The following is a 23,550-nucleotide window of genomic DNA, read 5'->3' as shown; positions in this document are numbered from 1 at the left end:
AGCTTTCTATGATGATCTCTGCTTCAGAAAAGGAAAAGGGTGAGAGCTATACTTACCTGTGAGGATAAGGATAAGTATTTACAGTACAGTTTGAAATTACACTCTATCAGGAAGGTGCCAGGAGTAGATTTTCCTCTAGGTTCTATGGCCTTATGGTCATGGGTTATTGGCTAGGTTTATAATATCCGGCATTAATTTCCTCCTATTGTTAAGCCCTTAAGTCTAATTAGACAACTGTTGGTTACTCCCAAGATATAAGTGCCATTATTGCATCACTGAGGTTATCTTGCTGTGCTGGTCTTTGTTGTGGTTCCTAGGCATCACAGGTAGGACTTCTGATTGCGTTTCTCTCCTGATAGCTTGCATAGCATCTTCCATTCCTATGAGAGCTAATCCTCAGGGAGGACTCTTTCATGTCAGTTCTAGCTCAGTTCCCGTGTCTGAAGTGTGTAATGTCTTCAGTACTGAAGACTTAGCTTCTAATTTTGATATGCAACCAAGGGTAGTGACAGTAGCCTATATTGTTTTGGAGGTCTCTTGGACTCCCCTGAGCCATAGTTTAATAGATTTCTCATGCATAATACTTTGGTTGTGTTTTTGGGTTTTGTTGTTACTGTTTAGGCTAAGCCTATGACTCTTTACTTTAGGGGAACATTATCACCTTTAGTGGTATAACTTCATTTAAATTATATGCAGCATACACACAAAGTGTAATCTTAAGTAAACATGAAACAAAAACAATATGATTCCCATGTTTTTGAAAACAGCCTTAATGCTGTCTTTCTTTCTTTCTTTTTTTTTTTTTTGAAAGTGTTAGCATTTAATTGGCCTCCCGGAGTGGCTTCAAGCCACCAGAACACAGGCACCTCCAACACCCTTTATCTTCTCTTCAGCTGAAAAATTTGGCTTTCACGATGACAGGCTGCTTAGGGAGCTTTTCCTTCCCCAGAACTTTGTAGTAGCCCGAGCGCACGACATCAATGATGGGAGCAACTCCAGTCTTGTTCTTGGCAGCATTGGCCCGGGTCTGCTCACTGACCAGCGTCCACAGTTTATCCAGGTTGACAGTCGGGCAGAAGCTCTGGTTCCTCTTTAAGTGGTAATGCCTCATCCCAACTTTCCCGAAGTAACCTGGATGATATTTGTCGAAGTTGATCCTGTGATGATGCATGCCTCCAGCGCTTGCGGTGTTTACCGATGCGGCCATGGCCGTGGCTCACGTGGCCCCGGAGTTTCCGGGTCTTCCTCAGTCTGGATGGCATGGCGGTGGCAGAAAGGAAAGAGGAATGCTGTCTTTCTTTTCTTCTCTCCCTCTGTATCTCCTACCTAGTAAAGTCTCCTCCCACTGTTTTCAACCTCGAACTGCTATTCCTCTATCTAGGGCTCCTGGGAGGGGCCACTAGCCCACTGGAGCAGGTGGCTCTGGCAGGCCTTGCCCTTCCTCCTTCCCTCGGCTTTGCTAAAAACCTTTAGATCACTTCCCGAAAGCTAGTCATCAAGATTTATTTCCTTATTTGAACAATTTCTTATGCCAGACTCATTCCTGAGGATAAGTATCAAGGTCCAGCAATGAAAAGCTCCCTTTGGTTCACCCAATTAACATGCCCAGTCAAAATATCCTAGCCCATTCTAACACAGTATTTCCTTTTTTTCTCTTCTTAAAAATTAAAACTGTATGGTCATTTGCTGCTGTTTTCTGCCTGACTCAATGAGCAGCCATGTTAATTTTTCTTCACTGCTTAAAAAGGATCTCTCTATGAAAGCAAGTGTTTGGGTGTGGTTTATGCCTACTCCAGGGACTGGAGGGAGCCCCTGCTGTGCAGAGGTCTTCTTCACTCCAGACTGTCCCCTTTTTTACTTTTTCAATTTCTGCAGTTACTCTCGGTTATACACTTATTTCTAATGATTCACAGCTAGGAGTCACAAATAAGTTAGTATATAACAATTTGCCTTCCTGGGTCTGAGTTACCTCCCTCGGTTTCATATTTCTTAGTTTCATTAATTTACTTGTAAATTTCATGATTTTATTTTTCTTTATAGCTGAATAGAAGTCCACTGTGTATGTGTGGCACGTTTACATATTTATGCCTTTTATAGGCTCCTTGAAGTCTTAGAAGCTGGCCGTGTGAGTGTCTAATGATAGCTGCAGAAAATTTATCTTACTGGAGGAAAGTTCATTTTGTGGTTCTCCACTGATTTCAGAAAAAAATCAATGCAAAGCATATGCATGGACATAATACATCAGCATGCTCCACAGTGACTGGATGGTAATGGTTCCTCCCGACCAGAGTATGGTGAGAGTAATGGACAGGGCATGGCCAAATCTTTTGCATAGCTGTTACACACAGAGAGCCACCTGGAGACCCCATTGTGTATAGTCTTAAAACACTGTAGAGAATCAGGAAGCCCTGGCGAAGGCATCAGTTTTCATTTTCACATTTTACCAAAGCCATGACTCTAGGGGATAAACGCTAACTTCCTCTGTGGGTCAAAAGACTAGACATTGGCTGGTCAGTGAGCTATGGCATGGGGTTTTCTTATTTCTTTATGTTTTCTTCTTCTTTTGTTATTAATATCAAGCAGCTCTCCTTTAGACTTATTTGAATATGCATTTAGAAATTAATATGCTTTGGGGTCTATGTGAAAAAGAATAATATAGAGAAAATGCATTGATTACAGTATTGCTAAGACTTCATGTTTTAAGTTGTCCTCCTCCTCTGGAGAAAAGTTCAACTTTTCAACTCAGCTGTTGATCATATTCATTGTTTACTGAGTAATCAATAGAAATGGGTCTCCTGGTTGTGGTGGTGCAGGCCTGTAATCCTGAAAGTCAGGAGTCAGAGGCAGGAGAATTACTGAAAGTTTAAGATAAGCCTGGTATATTTAATGAGTTTCAGATAAGCCAGGTCTACACAGTGAGACACAGTCTCCAAAACCAAACCAATACAATGTTTAAAAAGAAAGGACTCGGCCTAAGGATATGGTTCAGTGTGTGTGTGTGTGTGTGTGTAGGGGGGAAGTAGTTGTGTAGCATATACAAGGCCTTGGATTCAGTCCTCAGCATTTCCCCCTAAAGCATCCAAGAAGAGAACTTGGGGACACTACGTGCACACCCCCACTGCAGTCATCCAGTGTTATTGTCATTCACACACTTTCTATAAAAGAACATAGCAAATAGGGCCGAGCTGTGTGTGTGAAAAACAAAGGCAGTTTTGTACATGTTGCTGTGCTTGTGGGGGCGGCACCTTCCCCACATCAGGCACAGCAGGTGCGCTTGTCGGATGCCCCTCCTCAGACACAGCCCTGGGTACCAGATGCCCTTCTATAGACACAGAACTAACCGGGCGGCAGGAATGGCAGGAGCTGCAGGAGCAGCGGGAGCAGCAGGAGCGGCGGAAGCAGCTGCAGTTCTTCTGGCAGGAGGTGCACTTGCCATCTGAGGGGCACTTGCCATCTTTGCAGGTGCCGGAGCCTGAGCAGGTGCAGCAGCTGCTGTGGGGAAGAGGGAGACAGCAATGGGCTGCACACACAGGCAGGAGACAGGAGGCTCTCTGAAGCCAGTACTCTCTGCTGTGCATGGCCCGGGCTTGCTCCTCCTGTCCCACACAGCGCACACAGAACCATGCCATTGGGTCTCTACACCCTACTGCACCCTCAGGTGCTTTTCCCACAGGGGAAGAAAGTGAGGTGCTCCAGCCATGGTGGGGCCTATGAGCTGGTGATAGAACCAACTAGAGCTTGCTCTCTCCTCCTTCTCCTTCTCCTCCTCCTCCTCCTCCTCCTCCTCCTCCTCCTCCTCCTCCTCCTCGTTCTCCTCCTCCTGCTCCTCCTGCTCCTCCTCCTCCTCCTCCTTCCTCCATATAATGAGAACCCTGGAGAAGGATGGTGGGATTGGAAGCTTGGCAAGCTCCAAATGAGGTAAAGCTGCCTTCCTGAGGGGTGGGGGTGGGGAGGAGCTGGGATTGTGGGTGCTGCAATTCTTAAGATATTGCCATATTATTTTCTTGAAAATTTCTATTAAGCGCCTAGTACTCATTTGGAAATTTGAATGCTTGTATTATCTTTTGTATTTTACTGAGAAGTACCAATCGAGGTTTCTTTCTCAGAGGGCAACTGAAACTCATATTTTTTCCTAAGAGGCTGGTAGATGTTCACTGAAACATCAATGACTAGGTGTCTACTCATTTGGTATAGAACCACACCAAGAACAAACAGGGAATGTGACGGTGGCATTGCTTCAGCCTGACAGCTATCCTTTTCTATCACAGGCCATTTTCTTATTTAAGTGATGTTAGATGCTAAACAAAATGGTTGGGCTTAGACTGCACTAATTATGGCAATAGGAAAGTTCTGGGAATCTCATGGTCTTGGATTTTTGTATTCCATTCCCTTCTTTGACAATGTGGCTTTATAAACTTGCCTAGTGTTTGAAAGTGTACATTTTTGAAACCTCTCACATGGTAGACAGGAAAGTTGCATCAAAGGGCTATATCCTTCTTAGATTACTCAAGGGGCCCCTGTGGATACCTCCCTGAGACTCCTGTCTTGTTCCCACTGCTGCTGTGAACACTATGGGGAAAGGTTTATTTCCCATGAGCACAAAGCCACGACCATCATCTGCCCTTCTGTCATCTGCCCTCAAAATCCACAGAAGTCTCGAGCCACCACCGTCTCCACTGCTTCTTTGCCTTCAAGTCTTAAGCCCAATGTCACTCCTCCAGGGATGCCTTTTTCAAGAGTTATATCTGTACTCTTAATCCACCTCCTAGAAAGGACTTGTTTCAGGTTGTGTGGTTCCTCAGCATATAATCCCTATCGATGTTCATGGTAGTTACCACATGGATCTGAATTGTTTGTTTTAAAACAGGTGTTCTTAAGAAAAACATATAAACATTCAAAGTAAACAAGCAATTTAATGAGTTCTGTGTGCTCATCCCGCTCCACCATCTACCATTATCTTTCCATTGCTAATTCTTTTTTTTTTTTTTTCGAGACAAGGTTTCTCCGTAGCTTTTTTGGTTCCTGTCCTGGAACTAGCTCTTGTAGACCAGGCTGGCCTCGAACTAACAGAGATCCGCCTGCCTCTGCCTCCCAAGTGCTAGGATTAAAGGCGTGTGCCACCAGCGCCCGGCTTCCATTGCTAATTCTTATGTTGTTCCCATCACTCCCTACTCCCAGTTCTGTTATCTCATGTTTTTTACATTTGATGCAAAACTGACATGTAATGAAATGTGTAATTCCAAATAGATGCATTTCGGAGACACCAAGATTCATCAAGGCTGTCAACATTCTCATTGACTGGGGAAGTTTCTTCATGTCTATTCCCAGTTCAGCTCACCCAATCCCCTCACCAGGCCACCCCAGGTCATTATTTTTATTTTACCATAGTTTGTTTTGATTGTGCGAGTTCATAACTTCACAAAAATACTGTCCCAGTATTTGAGTTCGTCATTTTACAAAAACACCCTTCACACAGCTCAGGTCTTCTTTGTTCTTTTTTCCCCTGTTCTTTATCCGAGATTCATTCACAGCTTTGTCATATCTGTTTACCTTTACCTTCCTATCTCTCTCACTAATGTGAGAGTTACGTCTTTGCAGCCCATTCCCAAGGTTAGGCTGGTATCTCTATAAGAACTGTGAATGTGGACATACCATTGCCTTCTTCCAGACAAGATTCATGAAGAAATAGTGATGTTAAAGCAGTTGCTTGCCATCTTTTCTATTGTGTGTAGACCCTACTCAAGTACAGAGTCAACACGGGAATCAGAAGATGAAATCTGGAGAACAAATGATCATTAAAGACACATTTGGAATTCTTGGATTCAGCCTCTTCTAAGTCTAGCTTTCTTCCTAAATCTTCCAATTATATGAATCAATAAAGTGGCTGTTTGTTTCAACAAATTTGAGTCCTGTTCTTTTAAGCAACACAAAGAATTAAGCATACTTATTAATAAATTACCTAAGTTTTCATACCAGAGGCATTTAATGTGTCAAAGATCTTGGGACAATACATATTTGAGAATATATGGTCCAAGAAGAATTCTGGTTTTATGTTTTGCAGTAGCATTAAAAATCATTAATTTTTATAATGATGGACCTTAAGACTCAGATAGTGTACATCCCTTCTGTCATTATCATTTCTGAGTGTACTCTTCATCATTTTATTTCTATATATTGTTGTCAAATATTAACTAATTAATGAGTAGAAAATGAACATTTGCAAAAAGTGAACTCATTCTTCTTTACCCTGTAAAGCATCTGTTATCAGAGTCTGCCATTTAAATGGATGAGGGATTGTTTGGGTTAAAGATGTTACATGGTCATGCATGGGTATGTATGTATATGTGTGTGTGTGTCTTTATATGTGTACATATGCTTCTGTGTGTCTTTAAGTTTATGTGTTGTGTGTCTATGTATAACTGTATGTATTTCCATGGGTGTGATAATGTGAGTACGGAATGGTAATGTAAGACTGTACATATATAGATGTGAGTGTGTGTTCAGGGATACATGTGGTTGCATGATTTGTATCAGTATGTCTATGGTTATCTTTGTGTATCACAATTTAATTTGTATTTGTTTGACTGTACTAGATAATATAAGCGTGAGCATGACTTCATATGTGTCTGTCTGTATGCTCTACTGCTATGGTCTAGATATGCTTGGAGCTAATCTCTGAAGAATTCACATGCTGAGAACTTGGTCCCCAATGTGATGGTGTTGACAACTGGTAGAACCTATAAGACGTGAAGACTTTTGGGAGATAATTATGCCATTGAAGACACTGTGTTTCAATGGGACTAATGCTGGTTTCTGGAGTGAGTGAGATCTTCCAAAAGTAGAGAGTTATGAAGGAAGGTCACCCCGTGCAGTTGCTGCCTTCCACATGTAACCTTTTCCTCTTTGCTTCTCAGCCATGCTGTGGCATAGAGAGTACTTTATAAAGTACGCAAGGTGTGTTATTTCTTTCCATAAATGCTAGAGTGAAAAATTGCCATTTGGAAATGACATCATTTCAGAGGGTAACACAGTAGAAGTCTTTCTCCTGGATTCTTTGTGTGGATGGGCTGCAGGGACCTCTTTTTGGACTCAGCCTCAGAGATTTGGGCATTCATTCCTAGCAGCTATCTCTGGCCACACTTTCTACAACCCAGAGTCCCATCTTGTCATCAGATTGCTCTGGACTCCCTTTGATTCAATGCAAAAACCATGCATTGAGGTTCAGGGTTGTGTATTGTTCTTGTTCATAACACAGTTTCACTTTTATTAGAATAAGTCACGGTCAAAAGACTATGGGGGTAGTGATCGGGTGGTGTTAGGGGAGAAAGAGACAGATGGCAAGCTAGGCTAGGTGGTTCCAAGGAAAGATTTGGAAGTGGTAATGGGGGAGCAGTTCGAACCTGGAAGATAAGACTGGTGCTGCCAATCAAATTTAATGTTAGGACTTAACATTCATTCAGAATCTCTGGCCCCAACATGAGGTCCCCACCTCTACTTCAGCAATCTGACTTATAGTGTTTTATAATGAGGCTGGGCAAGCTGCTCAATCTTTGGGAATCTGGGTATGTGTGGTGGCCAGCAGATAAAAATGTGATCTCTCCTCCCCTTCCACACTCCCTGCCTCCACTTTCTCCCAAGTAGTAGGAAGTGTGTAAACAACAAAGTATGCTGAATCATCTCCCAGTTTTTCAAGTGAGCCAATGGTACCCTTTGGAGATGAAAGCTGAACCAACTAGAGACCATGCATCTAAAACATTGCTCCCTCTTTTTACACAAGGTGGTGCTCATGCTGGAGGTCTTAGGAACCCTTTCTGTTGGTGGGTTTCTTTGTGTGGTGATTTTTTGATCACCAGAGAACTATTCCAGTTACTTTCTCCCACATAAGAGCATGGCTTTAGAAGAGAGAATGTGTAAAGGAACCTGTTTCTTCTATAGAGTCAAGTTTAAGGGAGGTCCAAGGAATCGAAATTTCAGGAAAAAGAAAACAAGCATGTTCTAACACTTGCTATTGCAGAATGTGCTGGTTACTGATGTGACAGAGTAGAAGGCAGGATTCTTGTCTTCCAGAGTCTTCCAATATAGGAATGGAATTGAGCAATTTATTTATACTCCCTGGGCCTGTTTCTGTATCTCTCACTTTGTATGTTTTTGTGAGGTTTTCAAGAGAAAAGAGAGGTTAATCATGATTACATTTGATCACATATGACAGAAAATACAAAATCAAAGTATTGTTCACAGGACAATAGTTTCTTGCATGAGTTTGGAATGGGACTTGGTTGCTGGAATAGGGACCCATGTTCTTTCATGTTGTTCCTCTTTTCTGTGTGGCTTTTATTTCAAGGTCCTTTCATTGTTTAGAATGGCTGTTGCAGCTCTAGTCACCGTGCTATTTACTATTGACAGTACTGGCTATTTAAGAGGAAACAAATAAAAACTCAAATACCCCAAAGCCTAGAAACAGCTATCCATACTGGCCAACACATTAATTTATCTTTAGCCAAGAAGAGATCCTTCACACTCTCACCTCCAAGTGTGGCCCATGATGCAACAGGCACGTTCCATTTCTGGATTCTACTAAGTAAGAATTGGGGCAATATATTATGCGTATAAAGCATCCAACCTTTTGCAAAATATCTATATGCCCGGTACTTAATTTGTTCTTTGTTATGCTCTGAAAGGAAAGACAGCCAGGTCTGATAGTCATCCCTGTTGTACACCTGATCCACATCACTAAGGAGCAAACCTGAGATTCCACAGCCAGTTCTTTGAATAGTTGGGAAGACAAAGCGAACAATCATGGTGTAGTGGAAAAATTCCAACACAAGGCTTCGAGCAGGACAAAGGAAGTGGTCTAATCCCATAGCCTCAGCCTCACCAAGATAGGTTCTCACTATATGACAAAGACGGATCACTTGTTTAATCTCAGGTTGTGTGGACAGCAGTCTTAACACAATAAATAAACACATCGGATCCATTTAAGGAAGTCACTGCTAATTATCAAGAAAGTTTGCCCTTCACAGTCTTGGAAAACTCCCCACTTTCTCGCCTCATTTTTTTTTCTTTTGTTCTTGTTGTTTGTTTGTAGAGTGAGAAAGCTTTTGGATACCATATTGCTAAAGTCTTTCAAATTCCCTCACTCTAGGAACCCAGGAAACAGCACAGAGTAGAGCTTGGGGTGGAATTCTCATTGCTATTGGTATTTGGCCCAGAAAAAAAGTCAAATAGGTTTTGGACTCAGTATCCCCAGAGGGATGAGGATGGATAACACATAGCTTACTGGAAAGGACAGTATTAACCAGCCTGTTAATTCCTCACAGGCGGGGGTCCATCACCCATTTAGATTTACAATGTAATCTCTACTTCAAAGGCTCCACAGGATAAAGCTAGAGAATTCCTGTAAAGCACCTGACTAGGTCTGGTCACAAAGGGTTCAGGGACTTGTAAGCTTACACCAGCCGGTGCTCAGGCTGCTCAGGCGAGGGCGACAGGAAAGAGCCATCACATACGGTAGGATAAGGCAGGGTGTCTGGCACTCTGAGTGTATCTCTAGGACAAGCTAGACTCCGTGTCCGGGGCGCCTTTAAAAGCCAGAGAGCGAACGAGGGAGGAGTCTGACCTGTTTGCGACCCGGGACTTGCACCACAGAGGGAAGGGGCGGGTTTACAGGCACTGGCCATTCCTGGTTCCCGTTTCAAAAGACCAATCAGGGTGCGTTTTACAAAGTCATCTGGAAGGGCTGGACCGGAGCAGGCGGAGTCACAGCGTGCCTGGCCCGCCCCGCTGGGTGCGTTGCGGCTGTGCGTGGTGGCCTGCTGGCCTGCTAGCTAGAATGTGATTTCATATTGGACAAGTAAGTGACCCTCCCAGGGGCTCTTGCAGGCACGCTCTCAGCTGGCTCCTCCAGTAAAAAGCTTCTCCAGCCTCTTAGGTGTTTCCCTTCTTCACCTTTGGGTCTCACAGCAGCCAAAGCATTGGCTGGCCATTCACTTTCTTATGCCTTCTGGTGAGGTGTCCTGCCCAAGGGAGAGTACAGCCTTTCCCGGATCCCCAAGACTGCCCTACAGATGTCTGGGGCTTAAAGCCCTCTCACTCTGGCCGGTGTACTGTTAGTAAAATTGTTTTCTTTCTTTCTCCCCAGGCCCCACAATTTGCAGACAATTCTCCAGACATTTTTAGTCATTCAAGTTTGCCAATGCAAGGTTTTTGAAGGCAGGTGCTCTTTATGGCTTTAGAAGCTGAGCAGCCTTAGGTAATGTTTGAGGTGTACTTCAGTTTAGATGGGGTAATGCCATCTTGTTACAGAGGTGTAGGCCAGGAAGGGTCTAGGGGGATCTTTCATTTTTATGAACTTCATGTCCGTTTCAGGACGGAGATGTTGCACTGAGGGAGACTCCCCTGTCGTAAGCTCTTCACCGAAGCATTGCTTATATCTTAGCACTACTTTTTCCCCTTAGTTAAACGTCTAGTTATGGCCATAGGTGCTGAACGGCCATCATTCTTAGATTATGTGTGAAGTGCGAGATGAAAAGCCCCACCGGATTTTGCTTTTAAGTAGCAAATCAATGAGGAAGAATTAAAGTCTTAGTCTGTGGCTCGATTTAAATGGTAGATTTGCCTTTTGTTTCGTTTTCTCGCTCTTCTAAAAAGGGTTTCTGGTCTTTACTGTGAGCAAAGTGTGAGTCCCGATGTTTCCCTATTCAGTTGCTGGCTGGGGTGCTGACACTCCACTCTGCGTTCTGGAGTCTCCTATTAGTACCACCCTCGTGCTTGGTCTGGACTCAGTGACTTCTGGCCTGGCTGTGGGAGCTGGAGCCCCAGAGGACTGCTGTGATGGTGCCTGGGGGTGGAAAGTAGGGGTGAGGAAGTTCTGCAGATGATTTTGGGGTAGTGACATAGGATTAGGAAGTCAAATCAGGCGTGTCGGGGACGGGAATAACCCAGAAGGTGGAGTGTCCCTGTGAAGGAGGCCAGGCTCTCATCTAGGCTGTGACGAGTTTTGTTGTGAGCCGTGTCTTCTGGAATCTAGTTTCTTTTTTATAAACTTACACTTAAAATCACAGCAATTGCTCTATGTTTAAAACCACCTCCACCACCACCACAACTACCACCTCCTCCACCAGCACCACCAGCACCACCACCACCACCTACCACCATCACCACCGCCACCACAACCACCACCTCCTACACCACCACCAGCAGCAGCAGCAGCAGCAGCAGCAGCAGCAGCAGCACCACCACCACCACCACCACCACCACCACCACCACAACCACCACCACCACCACTTCCACCACTGCTGCAAAGCCCTATCTTTGGATTCCCAGCAATGAGAGGGTCTGAAATGGCTATTCTCCTGGGCTGTCACTAGTTAGTAGGAGGTTCTGTTGAGGAATAACTGACATGCAATTAACTGTATAGTTTAGATTCTGTTTGCTGATATCTTTTAAGCATTTCAGCATCATTGTTGATCATGGATATTGATTTATAATTTTCCTTTCTTGTGTTTTCTGAGTTCTGTTCTCTGAGTAACTTTTGGTCTTACAGAATGAGTTAGGGAGTGCTTTTTCCTTCTTGGTATTCTGGAGGACGTGGAGTTAATCTATCCTCTCTCTGGTTAGAGGAACTCCCCAATGAAGTCACCTGGGCCTGAAGTTGTGTGTGAGGGCATGGCAAATCCAAAGCCATTTGATCTAAAGGACGAGGGGTCTGTGCTTCTTAGGCTTTCTTGTTGCTGTGAGAAACCCAGGAGGAAAACAACTGAGGGGAGGAAACGTTATTCTGGCTCATGGTGTCAGTTCATCATCGTAGGAACAGTTCATACCATGTTGGCCACGAGGGGAGAAAGGGAGAAAGAAAAAGAATATGCTTCACTAGTGGGCTCCCTTTCTTCTCCTCGTTCATCACACCGGCTATGAGAGGGTGCCATCCATGTCCAGGTTGGGTCTGCTCTCAGTTAATCCTCTCTGAGAGTATTCTCAGAGATATACCAATAGTATATGTTAATATACATATCTCCAGATAATATGACAGATTATAAGATTAGAGATTATAAGACTATTTTAGTATTATAGATTATAATATTATGGATAATATAGATTTGTATATAATATATAATATTATATATTATATAGATAATATATCCATAGATATGTATATTAACTAAAGCTGGCAGAGGCAGAATAAAACTAGTCAATTTAAATGATATGTTTTATATATGTGTACATTTTTAAATAATTGCTACAGGCAAACCAGCTAACACATGTAACATTTGATATAGCATCCTTTTTCTTTCTTTCTTTTTTTTTTTTTGGTTTTTTGAAACAGGGTTTGGAGCCTGTCCTGGAACTAGCTCTTGTAGACCAGGCTGGTCTCGAACTCACAGAGATCCGCCTGCCTCTGCCTCCCGAGTGCTGGGATTAAAAGCGTGAGCCACCACCGCCCAGCAGCATCCTTTTTCTTTGGTGATAAAAATTCTTATATTTTGATATGTGAACAAATTTTAAGAATATAATGCCGGCTCTATCACCGTGCTGTACATTGGATCTCCAGATGAACCACATATAAAAACTGTCACAATTTACTTCTTTACTGTAGTGTGCGTCCATTACTAAGTTATTATGGTTGTTATTTTTAATACTTTTGTCGTCTAGTAGCTATTATACTGGAGTTAAAAATTATTTGCTTGCCTTTGTTATACTATTAGCGTATTCTGACATTGACTGTCTGCCTTATCAGTGAGTTTTTCCTGTAACCTATTGTTACGTTATTCATTATGATCCTTTTGTTTCGACCTGAAGACCCTGCTTAGGTCTCCTTCAGACAGATCTACATGTGGATGATGCATTCCCAGGTCTAGTTGTTTTGTTTATCTCTCGTTCATTAATAAAGGACACTTTTGCTAGATTTATTTTTTTCTAGAAAGGAAAAAAAATGCACTGACTATATCATTCTGCTGTCTTTCCATCAGTAGAGTTTCTGCTGAGAAGTACACTATTATTCTAACGGAGGCGTCTCTGTATGTGAAATTCTTTTTTCTGTTGCTACCTTCCAGAAAGTTTATTTAGACAATATAGTTATGTACCTAAGTAGTCCTCTTGGGATAGAGCATGTCTGAGATCTTTGTAGGCCTTTGAGGCTTGCATACCTGAATATCTACATTTTTCACAGGATTTGAGAAGTTTTCAGCTCTTGTTAATTTAAAGTAGCGTTCTTGCCCCATTTCTTCTTTGGGAACGATTACATCATCTGTAACATCATTTTAGTTTTCAGCCTGGCAGGATCACCTAGGAAGAAAGAGTCAATGATAGTTTGCCTGCAGCAGGTTGATCTGTGGGCATTCATCTTATCTGGAGAGGTTTTGGTCATTGTATTTTCTAATATTTCTGTTGACTCTTTGCTTTTTCTTACCTCCTTTAAGAACTCCCATTTTATATGTCCTTTGACCTCCTAAAATTATTTTGTATTTCCACCTTAATATTTCGGTTGGGGCTGGAGAGATGGCTCAGTGTTTAAGAGTACTTGCTAGTCTTCCACAGGACCCAAGTTCAGTTCCCAGCATCCATGCTGGGCAGCTCACAATCGGCTGTAACTCCAGCTCCAATGAGTTGCCCTTTTCAGACATCTCCATTCATGTGCACCTACTGCTCCCCATAATATTAAATTCCATTTTGGATAGTTTCTATTGTATTATCTTGAAGTTCACAAGGACTTTTTTTTCTCTTGAATTCTGTAATCTTATAGAATTAGTTCTTTGTTGCAGACATTACTTAGTTTCTGAATTTCAGCAACCTAGAATGTTCTTTGTATTTCTTACCTCTGAACTTTTACCTTATTTTCCTCTAGATATGTGGAACATAAAATACAGTTTTGGCAGTCTTTCCCTCTGATTACTGATTGTGTGTCAATACTATCTCACTGACCATTGTTTTACTTATTTTTTTTGTTCACTTTGGCCTTTTTGCTCCTCTTTCTTTGTAGGCATGGTAATTTGTGTGTCTGTGTTGGGGAGGTGGTTGTACATGTGTGGGTGTACATGTATACATACAGATATATGTGCCTGTGAGTGCTTGTCTGGAGGACAGAGGAGGATATCAGGTGTCCTATTCTATCACTCTGTCTTATTGACCTTGAAGTTCAGCCACAATTCAAGTTCCCAGGATCTGTCTGTTATTAATTCACAATGCTGGACCTGAAACAAACAAACAAAAGCCAAAAACCCCAAACAAAGAAACAGACAAACAAACCTAAGATGATGGCAATTCAAATTCAGGTCCTCATACATATACTCCTACTTGCTGAGCCATTTCCCCAGCCCTGTGCTTTTTATTTTATTTTATTTTATTATTTTATTTTATTTTTTGTAGTAGTCACTATGTATTTACACCATTAGTGCTATTTTTTCCCTTGTATTTTTATGAATACACGTGAGATTTGTTCAGGGGCAAACAATTTCACCCTTTGGAATCTTGTTTTATGCTTTGTCAATTGGACTCTGAGAAGTATTCTGTATTCTGCCTAGAACTGTGTGATTACAACACTAGATATGAGAGTAGGTTGTATGGTTCCTATAACTTTACTTTGGTTAAAAATAGAAGTTTGGAACTACAAGTTTTGAATAAAATATATAGAAGGAAGCACTTGAAGGTGAAGAAGGGGTTTTGAAATACCAACACACCAGTAATAACGAAGAACTTTCCCTCTAGAAGGCTAGGTGGATCATGATAAAAGAAGTGTATTGGAAGGAAATGTAAGATGCTGTAGAAATAGATTTGTTTTTAGAAAAGGAATTATGCAAAAGATGAAGCTAGATTGGCTACCTGGAGGTCTGGATGGTAGAACTACATCTGAATGGAGTTAACATAGTCCGTGAATAGAAGGAAAGAGTGGAGAGAGTGTTTGGGGGAAGAAATGGGCTTGATAAAGGAAAATTCTATTATTATCCAGACGAAACATACTTTTCTCCAGAAATCTTTATTTGGAAATCATCATTAGCAAGGATAGCTCAATCAATGCAGTGGAGTTCAGAGAGAGGGGGTCCTTATACAGTGCTGTTTGTATGGGCTGGGTTCAGGGAGGGCTGGGGAAAGGAGTGATTATTTAGGTTGAATTGATTGCTCGTCCTTGGCTATCTAACTAGATTTGTGGTTGAGCTGTTCTAAAGTTCTCTGCAAACAAGGCCAAATGCTGAGTCACTTGGGTTCTGCTAAGTGGCTATGCGAGAGATACTAGGAAAGTGGAGGGGGGGGGCATGGAAGTCAAAGGTAGGAAAAGGTTTTAAAATCAAGAGTGATTTAGACAGATCAGACTCAATTTGCTTACCAAATTCTGAGATAATAGAATTATGTGGCAACTTTATTGTTAGAGTGAGTCTATATTTAGGATTTAAAAAAATTGCCTTCTGACATGGGTGACGAGCAGATTGTTGAAGACCCCTGGGACCTTGGGAGGTCCCTCACCTCTCAGAAGCATTGCTCTGGGGCCAGCTGTTGTGGGCACTCCAGGGTTGTAGGCAAGATTAGCATGGCCTTTGGCTGGGGTTAAGTTTCTGGCACCCTTGGTTGCCACAGAGAATGTTTTTATCCAAGGTGGGGGTCAGCTTCAAAGTAAATAAGGTCAAGAAAAACTTAGGTGCATGTGAATGCAATTGTTAAAATCACAGGGAACATTGCTTTCTTTTGAACTCCTAGGGAAGAACATGGATTTGAGGAAGATTACTGTTACTGCCCCCTTCACTGAGTTTGTGAGGGTTCCTGGGCTGCTTCTCTTCTCCCCTCAATGACACATCAAATTTTTTAGTGAGCCTGCAAAATAATGCATTTTCCTATGACATTTTTACATGTGTGCTGTTATGCTTCAAGAACATACTGTTTTTGGTATTATTGTGTGATGATGGGATGTGTGGACCATTGATTCATTTCATCTAGTTATATTGTACCCAGTGGGCCCTCATCAATTGGAAGGGAAATAGAAGACTTAGGATTCATTGACGTTATGAACCAGCAAAGCTTGCCTAGCCTCTGCACTGTCTTGTGGAGGACAAGGGTAACATGAACAGCATTCTAATAATACTCTAATAGTCACTCATGATCACCCTGAGTAATAATGTTCCAGATATGCACTACTGTGTCTATTCCTTTAAAGGACAATGCAAAGGGGTCGTAACTTACCATCTAGGAGCTTGTTTGTTTGTTTCCTTGCTTGTTTATTTTGGTCTTTTAAATAGGGACTCATTCTGTAGGGTTAGCTTGGAACTCACCAAGTGGTATAGACTAGCCTTGAATTCACAGTGATCCTCCTGCTTCAGCCTTTCAGATCAGCTGAGATTGTAGGTGTGAGCTACCAGGCTTGGCAGAATTTGCTTTTTAAGTTAATACTATATGATTCAGCATGTTTCCATCATTCTTCTTTCTTATTCTTTTTTAAAATATATTAGCCTTAAAAAAAATCTCCCTTCTCAATAAACAGGTGTTAATTTCCTCTTTTTTTTTCTTGCAAGGGTACGCTTGCATTTGTAAAAGGGGTTAGAATGGACATTTTTGTATTGTGGTGAATCAGTGCTTCATCAGTTCTTGGAAGTGGAACTGTTGACTGAAGGTAGACAGTGAGAGCTGACAGGTGTTGCCGAGTCATTCCGCCAATGACTGAGTGAGTTGCTGTCCCAGGGAAAGTGTACCTGTCCATGTTGTAACTGAAAGTGGGTATTTTCAGAGTCTTAACGCCTGCTAATCTTTTTTATTTATTTATTTATTTATTTATTTATTTATTTATTTATTTATTTATTTATTATGTATATAATATTCTGTCTGTGTGCGTGTCTGCAGGCCAGAAGAGGGCACCAGACCTCTTTACAGATGGTTGTGAGCCACCATGTGGTTGCCGGGAATTGAACTCAGGACCTTTGGAAGAGCAGGCAATGCTCTTAACCACTGAGCCATCTCTCCAGCCCCAACCTGCTAATCTTTTATGTTGAAATTATATCTCAGCATTATTTTAATTTATAACCCTTCTCTGCTCATGAGACTGGAGATGCCTACGTTCGTTTGATTTCTCTCTGTGTGAACCATACACTTAGTATTTCTGTTTCAGAAAAGGAAACACTAAGGTCACAGACAGCAAACTGGCAGTTGTGCAGGGTGGGGATATAAAGAGGGTGATCTCTGGCTAGAGTAGAGAAGCAGACAGGGGGGTCTGTGAAGAAGCGGCATCCCAGCTACATCTATGTTGGTAATTTAGCCAGGGATAACCCTGATGATGTTGGTAGTTTAGCTCAGCATAACCCAGACGGGTGTGTTTGAGGAGTGGCAGACTGTTTAGTTTATAAATAACTGATCCTTTAGTTTCTAAAGTGGTTCTCCACTTTTCTAATCTTGTGACCCTTTAAAGCAGTTCCTCATTAAAATTATGTCATTGCTGCTTCACAGCTGATTTTGCTACTGTTATGAGTTGTATTGTCAATGCTTGCCATGAAGGATATCTGCTATGCGACCCCTGTGACCCACAGGTGGAGAAACACTGCTTTAGGCCTTTCTCCTTGGGCCTTCTAACTACCTGTCCAATCTCATGTACAGGTAAACATGCAATGACACCAAAGATCACAGCCATTATGGCCTTTGTCTGAGGCAGGCGTTTTGTTGTGCAGAATGGGTTTTGTGGCTTTCCCTGAGGCTGCCTGAGATGTCTGTCTGGCATCCTCATTAAGGTTGGTGGGATCTTCTGCTGTTTTAATTTGAGTGACTTTCTGGGAAAACCTGTGGATTTCGGCCAAAATGCTAATGATGATGGCATTACTTTGAAGGACTGGTTCTGTAGAAAATGATTTCGTAGTTAATTATGTTAGCAAATCAACAGCAGCCTCTTGAAGGGGAAAGTGATAGGGGTGAAACTGCATGTATATTTAAGTTATTCATAATTCAAATAAGGGTCAGGAATTCATTTCCCAGAAAGAGGAGTATATGTGAAAGTAATTCATGTTTGCTTATCATTTCCATATTGTAGCTGTAGGGCAAATCAGGAATTAAAATAAAATGGCTTCACATTTAGGATAGGACACCCACCCCACTTAGTGCCAGTTCAAATATTTTCCTACTTCTAGGCAATGGGAGATCTTCAGTCCAAGCCTATGGTGAAGGTGGGTGTCAGTAGGGGTTGGAGAAGAGGAGACCCTGCAAGGGGTCCATGGATACTCATCTGGATGGACTCTATCCTCTCCTCTTCCTTCCTGTTGAAGATGGCTCCCTGTCATGGAGTAGGACAGTCACAAAGAGGAGTGTGGTATACACAGAATAGTTGCTGCATTAGTTGCTATAAGTTAGCAATTCACAGAAGAGTTTATTTTGGTTTAAGTTTCCAGGGGAAGGTTGGGCAGTGGTGGCGCACACCTTTAATCCCAGCTTTTGGGAGGCAGAGGCAGGCGGATCTCTGTGAGTTCGAGGTTAGCCTGGTTTATGCAGTGAATTCCAGGACAAATAGGACTGTTTCACAAAGAACCCCTCCCCCTCTCTTGGGGGGAGAGCAAGGAAGGTTCAGGGGAAGGCATGGAGAGATGAGATTAGAGCAGAAAGTTAAGAGACCACATCTTCAACTCTAATCACAAATCAGAGAGAATGCGTTGCAAACCCGGCAGGGCATAAGCTCTTAAAGCCCACCCCAGTGATGCACTTCCTTCGGGAAGACTGCACCTGCTAGCGCTTCCTTAGTGTGTCCAAACAGTGACACCCATTGTGCACCCCGTGTTCAAACATCTGAGCCTGTGGGGGGTCTTCTCATTCACACCACCACTGTTGATTATAATACATCTGGACCTCTTTAGAGGAAGAGAAGCCTTAGTTCATTTTATTTAAAAAGTTATTCGATTACTTAATGGATTGACAACTTTCCAACCTCACAACTCATTAGTCCCCCTTATTACCATATTATATTATGTTGTTCCTCTCTGTAAATATAAGGAAGTAAGATTTATTGAAATATGTTATCAGGCTAAGAAGATGGCTCAGAGGGTAAGAGGCCTGGCTGTTCGTCCCATCTGTTCTTCCATAGGACACTGATTTAGTTCTCAAATGCTCACATAATAGCTCACAATCATTTGTGACCCCAGTCACACAGCATTTGATGTTTCCTTCTGGCCTCCATGGGTATCAGACATGCACATAGTACACAGACATATGCAAGCAAAAGCACCCATATACAAAAATAATAAAATAAGGACTATAAAGGCAGCATTTGCTAATCAGAGCACAGAGAAGGCCTTTCTAATTTATGATGACTGTCTGAGAACGCCCCTCAGAATAAGACTTGGGTCAAGGAAGTTTGATCGGTGCCCGAGACCTCACCAGTAGTAGGGGTTCTAGACATTAATTTGTACATGGTCTCTTCCCCCTACACTGGATCTTGAAATGTTCTCCAAGGGGCTGATCCTTCCATTTCAGCTCCCTCTGTGTGTGAAGGGGAGAAACTGCGTACACAGTAGTGGTGTTATAGCCTTTCACCTGCTACAAAAGTCATGGGGGCAATAGAAGAAGTTTTATAAGCAGGCGAGGGCTGTTTTAGAACACAAAGGTTGTATGGAAGATATGAGGGGAGGGCAAGAGGAAGGGGGAGGAGGGGTGGTGACGATACGAATAATGAACAAGATTTTTACTAAAGAGGACATGGCAGATCCAGAGTTTCATTGGTTCAAAGTTTGTTGGTGAGGCTTGGGTTGTCTCCCGACGAGTGAGGGGTTTATTCATGACGACCTTAGGAGCTGGACCGTTAATTGGACCTCAGGCATGTTTTTGTCAACTTGACACTTGCTAGATGTATTAGCTTATTATTTGATTGCTTATAAAACCCCATGACCAAGACAACTAATAAAAGAAAGCATTTAACTTGTGACTCACTGAGAGGGTTAGTCCTTGACTGTCATGGAAGAATAATGGCAATAAACAGGCAGACAGGCAGGCATGTTGCTGGAGCAGTAGCTGAGTTTACATTGCATCCACAAACGAGGTGTGTGTGTGTGTGTGTGTGTGTGTGTGGAGAGAGAGAGAGAGAGAGAGAGAGAGAGAGAGAGAACGAGAATATGATAACACACCTTCTCCAAGGCCACACCTCCTAATCCACTCCAGCAACTGGAGACCAAGCATTCAAGTATATGATTCGGTGGGGCCATTCTCATTCAAACCTCCACACTGGAGTTTTCTGGGAAGATAAACCTAAATTGAGAAAATGCCTTCATCAGTTGCCTGTAGACAAGTTTGTAGGGCATTTTCTTGGCTAATGACAGATGTGGGAGAGTCCAGCCCATTGTGGTGGGGCCACCCCTGGGCAAGTGGTCCTGAGTTGTTTAAGAAGGCAGACTGAGCGAGCCGTGAGGAAGGGTCCAGTAATTAGCAGTCGGCTTAGTTGCTTCCTCCAGGTTCCTGCCTTGAAGCCCTGCCTTGACTTTCCTTCTGGGAATGTGCTCCTAGATGTGTAAGCCAAACAAACCTTTTCCTCCCCAAGCTGCTTTCGGTCGTGACCTTTATCACAACAATAGAAACAGTAACTGGAACACTTCCTGTTACCCTGTATTTATCTTTTAAAAATAAATGGCTCCTTACAAAACAGATCCTCAAAGCGTAGATGAGCCCTGAGTTCTCTGGTGTGAATCACAGCTCGTGCACCAGCAGCAAAGGTCTCTATTCTTCGGAGAAAGGCTGATAGAAAGTGAGGAACTGCTTAGCTACTATTTGCAGTTTTATTAGGCACATTAGGTTTTTTGTTTGAAGTATCCTCTGGGCCCCTTGAATGAGTGTTCTGATGTCATCCCTAAAGGCTCTGCCCACGGTGCAGAGGACATAAACACCCAGTCCACATCAACATGTGCCTATTTATTACACAATTCAGGATAATTCCTTTTTCAGTATCATTGCTGTCTTATACTGGCATAGAAAAAAAACCACTGGGCTTTGTGTCTGTGTGTGTGAAATGAGATTTTAGGTATGATGATAAGATCCAATAATAGGTAATATGTATTTTAAATAAACTTAAGTATAAAAAAGCTTGCAAATAAAAACCATCGCAAACCAAAATTTCATATATATATTATACACGCACACATAAAATAGATGCAGAAACAAATGTATGTATGGGTATAGTATACGTATAGAAAAGAAAGAAGGATAAATAATAAATATAAGTAATAGAAGATATATACTTAGAAGATGTACAGCTAATTGTTTTCTTAGGTCTAACTCTGTCATGGCTTTTTCATTTTTATGGTGGATACGTGCCTAAAAATACATTCAGTAGTGAAGGTCTGAAGTCCATCGTGAAGTCCATTGTGAAGTGCCACAGCTTCCGTTCCCAATGGCTGCACTGTGTAGAGATGCGCAGACTTTGTGTCTTGTTAATTTTGGTAATACATATTAAAAGGTCGTGAAGTTAGGAGGAGATGCAGTGCTGGGAGCTGTGGTGAGTCTGTCTGAGCATCGTTTTGAGTCGCTGGGCCCTGGATTCTTGGTGAGGCTGTACTGTTTATTTCTAAAGGAACTGCCCCTTTCGAATCCTTTCTGTGCTCACCTCTTCTCTTATTTTTCCCAATAGTCACTTGGAGTACAGAATTTGTATTATTTTGTGCTGGTTAGAGAGACGCGTGTTAAACCAGCATAAGGATGTTGCTTTTCTTTCTGTCACAGTGGTGCATCCACCCATCAGCTTCTGAATGAGTTCCTCGCTTGGGCTGGACCTTCTCTGCATTGTGCCTTAGTGATAGAGCGATGCCAAGGAGGACCCATATGCTCCCCTGTCAAGACGCAGCCCTGCCTCTGTTCTTAGGATAACGTCTGTGTTCTCGCTTGGAGCTTCTCTGGAGAACCGCTGAGCTCAGACACAATGAAAGTGATGGGTGGTGTTTTCTCTTGATGCATGATGTCTGGAGGGGTTTGACGATCTCTGTGCTGTGGGATTCACAGGCGAGGCCCTGGTGTTCACTGTCTTTAGGGCTTCACAGTTGAGCACGTGACTGATCACTCAAGGGGTGAGTGGGTGACTTTCATTGCAGACAGATGGTTTAGTTGCTACATGTTTTGTTTTTATTTAGTATTTTGAATTTGTCTTGCTCTCCGAGAACTGACATTTTCACTTTCTGTTCCTTCTCTGTATTGTGGGCTTTTCTTGGGCAGGAAGTCTGGTAGCTATTTGTTGTCTAAGGACATTTTTTGCTTTTTTTTCTCCCTGTTCTCCCTTTCCCCCCTTTCGCCTGCACTGGACCAGGTTCTGTGCTATAGGTGAGTTTTGGACATGGCCTGTGCGCCCTTCCAGGGGTTTCTCAGCCCCTGCCTGGGGAGAGACTCTGCTTAGTCCCTTCTCCTCAGTGCAGTGGCTCTCAGCCTTCCTAATGCTGCAACCCTTTAATACAGTTCCTCATATTGCGGTGACCCCCCGACCGTAAAACTATCTCACTGCTACTTCCCAACTGTAATTTTGCTACTATTATGAATCTCAATGCAAATTTCCGTGTTCTAAGCAACCCTTGTGAAAGGGTCATTTGATCCCAAAGGGGTCGTGACCCACAGGTTGAGAAACACTTGAATGCCCCAATATGCTGGTCACTCCATATTTCACATCTAAAGCACACTTAGGTTGCTTGTACGTTTGCACCAGGTCACAGGTGAATTTGGATGGAAGGTCTTGTTTAGTTGCCACAGATTCCACAGGCTTGGGAATCGAAGGAGTATCGGGGGTATTTCTTTTGAGCTACTCCTGGCAATCAGACAGCTCTAAAAATTATGTCCTCTGAGCTGCAAAGCTGAGGAGGAGAGCAGTCATAGGCAATTTCCTTTCACTTCAGGAGGGAAAGTGCCTGTTGGCAGGCCGCTCGCACTTGTTCCTGGATATTGCTGGCAGAAACTATAGAGAACCAGGTATTATTGCCATATCGACTCTTTCCTTGCTGTGTAAAATTTTCCCACCATCTTCGAGCATGTGAGATGCACTCCCAGGAGTGGTGACTCTTCCTCTTAGAGACTGAAGCGCAGTCCAGGCTTCCCTGTGGCTTCTCTTAGCTCCCAGGATTACCCAAACCTGATTGCAGTGTAACCAAATATTACATTGCACGAGGCTGGAGTCCATGCGTTCCTAGTAGAGTACAAAGATCAATGCTGAAAGAGGACGTTGAATTCCTTCCCCGCTCCTGGGACACAGTTTCTGTGGGCTGTCACTAGCTAAACTGACCCTGGAGGGGTGGCTCTTTAAGAAGCAGACTCCAAGGTGAGGTAAGATCACCCACTCCCCAGGGATGTGGCTCTGGGAAATAGTCTCCCTGTGACTAGATTATTTAAGGGGGGAGAAGGGAGCACATGGGCAGCACCATTCCTGAGGGGGGTGGCTTTAGCAGAGACTCTGTAGTATTTACCACCTTTAGGGATGGCTGGAATATTTCTGCAAAGAGCAGCCCTGATTTCCAGTTCTCTTTTCTTTCCTCACATGGCGGTTGAGCAGCTGGCACGTTTGCTGAGGAATCAGCTGTGAAATGTGTGGTTTCCTGTGGCACATTTCTGATATTGTTTATATAGGTGTTTATTTCATGAACC

At 42.7% G+C, this 23,550-nt stretch overlaps 2 protein-coding genes across 3 annotated transcripts in view; one reads left to right on the top strand and one right to left on the bottom strand.

Moving 5' to 3' along the window:
• Positions 1-889: 889 nt before the first annotated feature.
• On the bottom strand, positions 890-1,278 carry LOC130884220 (60S ribosomal protein L27a-like). The gene has a single exon (XM_057785246.1). It carries the CDS (start codon positions 1,205-1,207, stop codon positions 890-892), a length of 318 nt encoding a protein of 105 aa, XP_057641229.1. The 5' UTR covers positions 1,208-1,278.
• An 8,456-nt stretch (positions 1,279-9,734) lies between these two features.
• The window catches only part of Fggy (FGGY carbohydrate kinase domain containing), a 369,568-nt gene continuing 355,752 nt past the window's right edge, over positions 9,735-23,550 (top strand). For both annotated transcript variants that reach the window (XM_057785384.1, XM_057785385.1), the window contains exon 1: positions 9,735-9,850. The gene's annotated coding sequence lies outside the window, so the exon portion shown is untranslated. The remainder of the gene's footprint in view (positions 9,851-23,550) is intronic.

The sequence above is a fragment of the Chionomys nivalis genome, chromosome 11 (assembly GCF_950005125.1).
Source record: "Chionomys nivalis chromosome 11, mChiNiv1.1, whole genome shotgun sequence".
Classification (NCBI taxonomy): Eukaryota; Metazoa; Chordata; class Mammalia; order Rodentia; family Cricetidae; genus Chionomys; species Chionomys nivalis.
The sequence above is the reverse complement of the archived record's forward strand: the minus strand, read 5'-3'. Positions and strand labels throughout refer to the sequence as shown.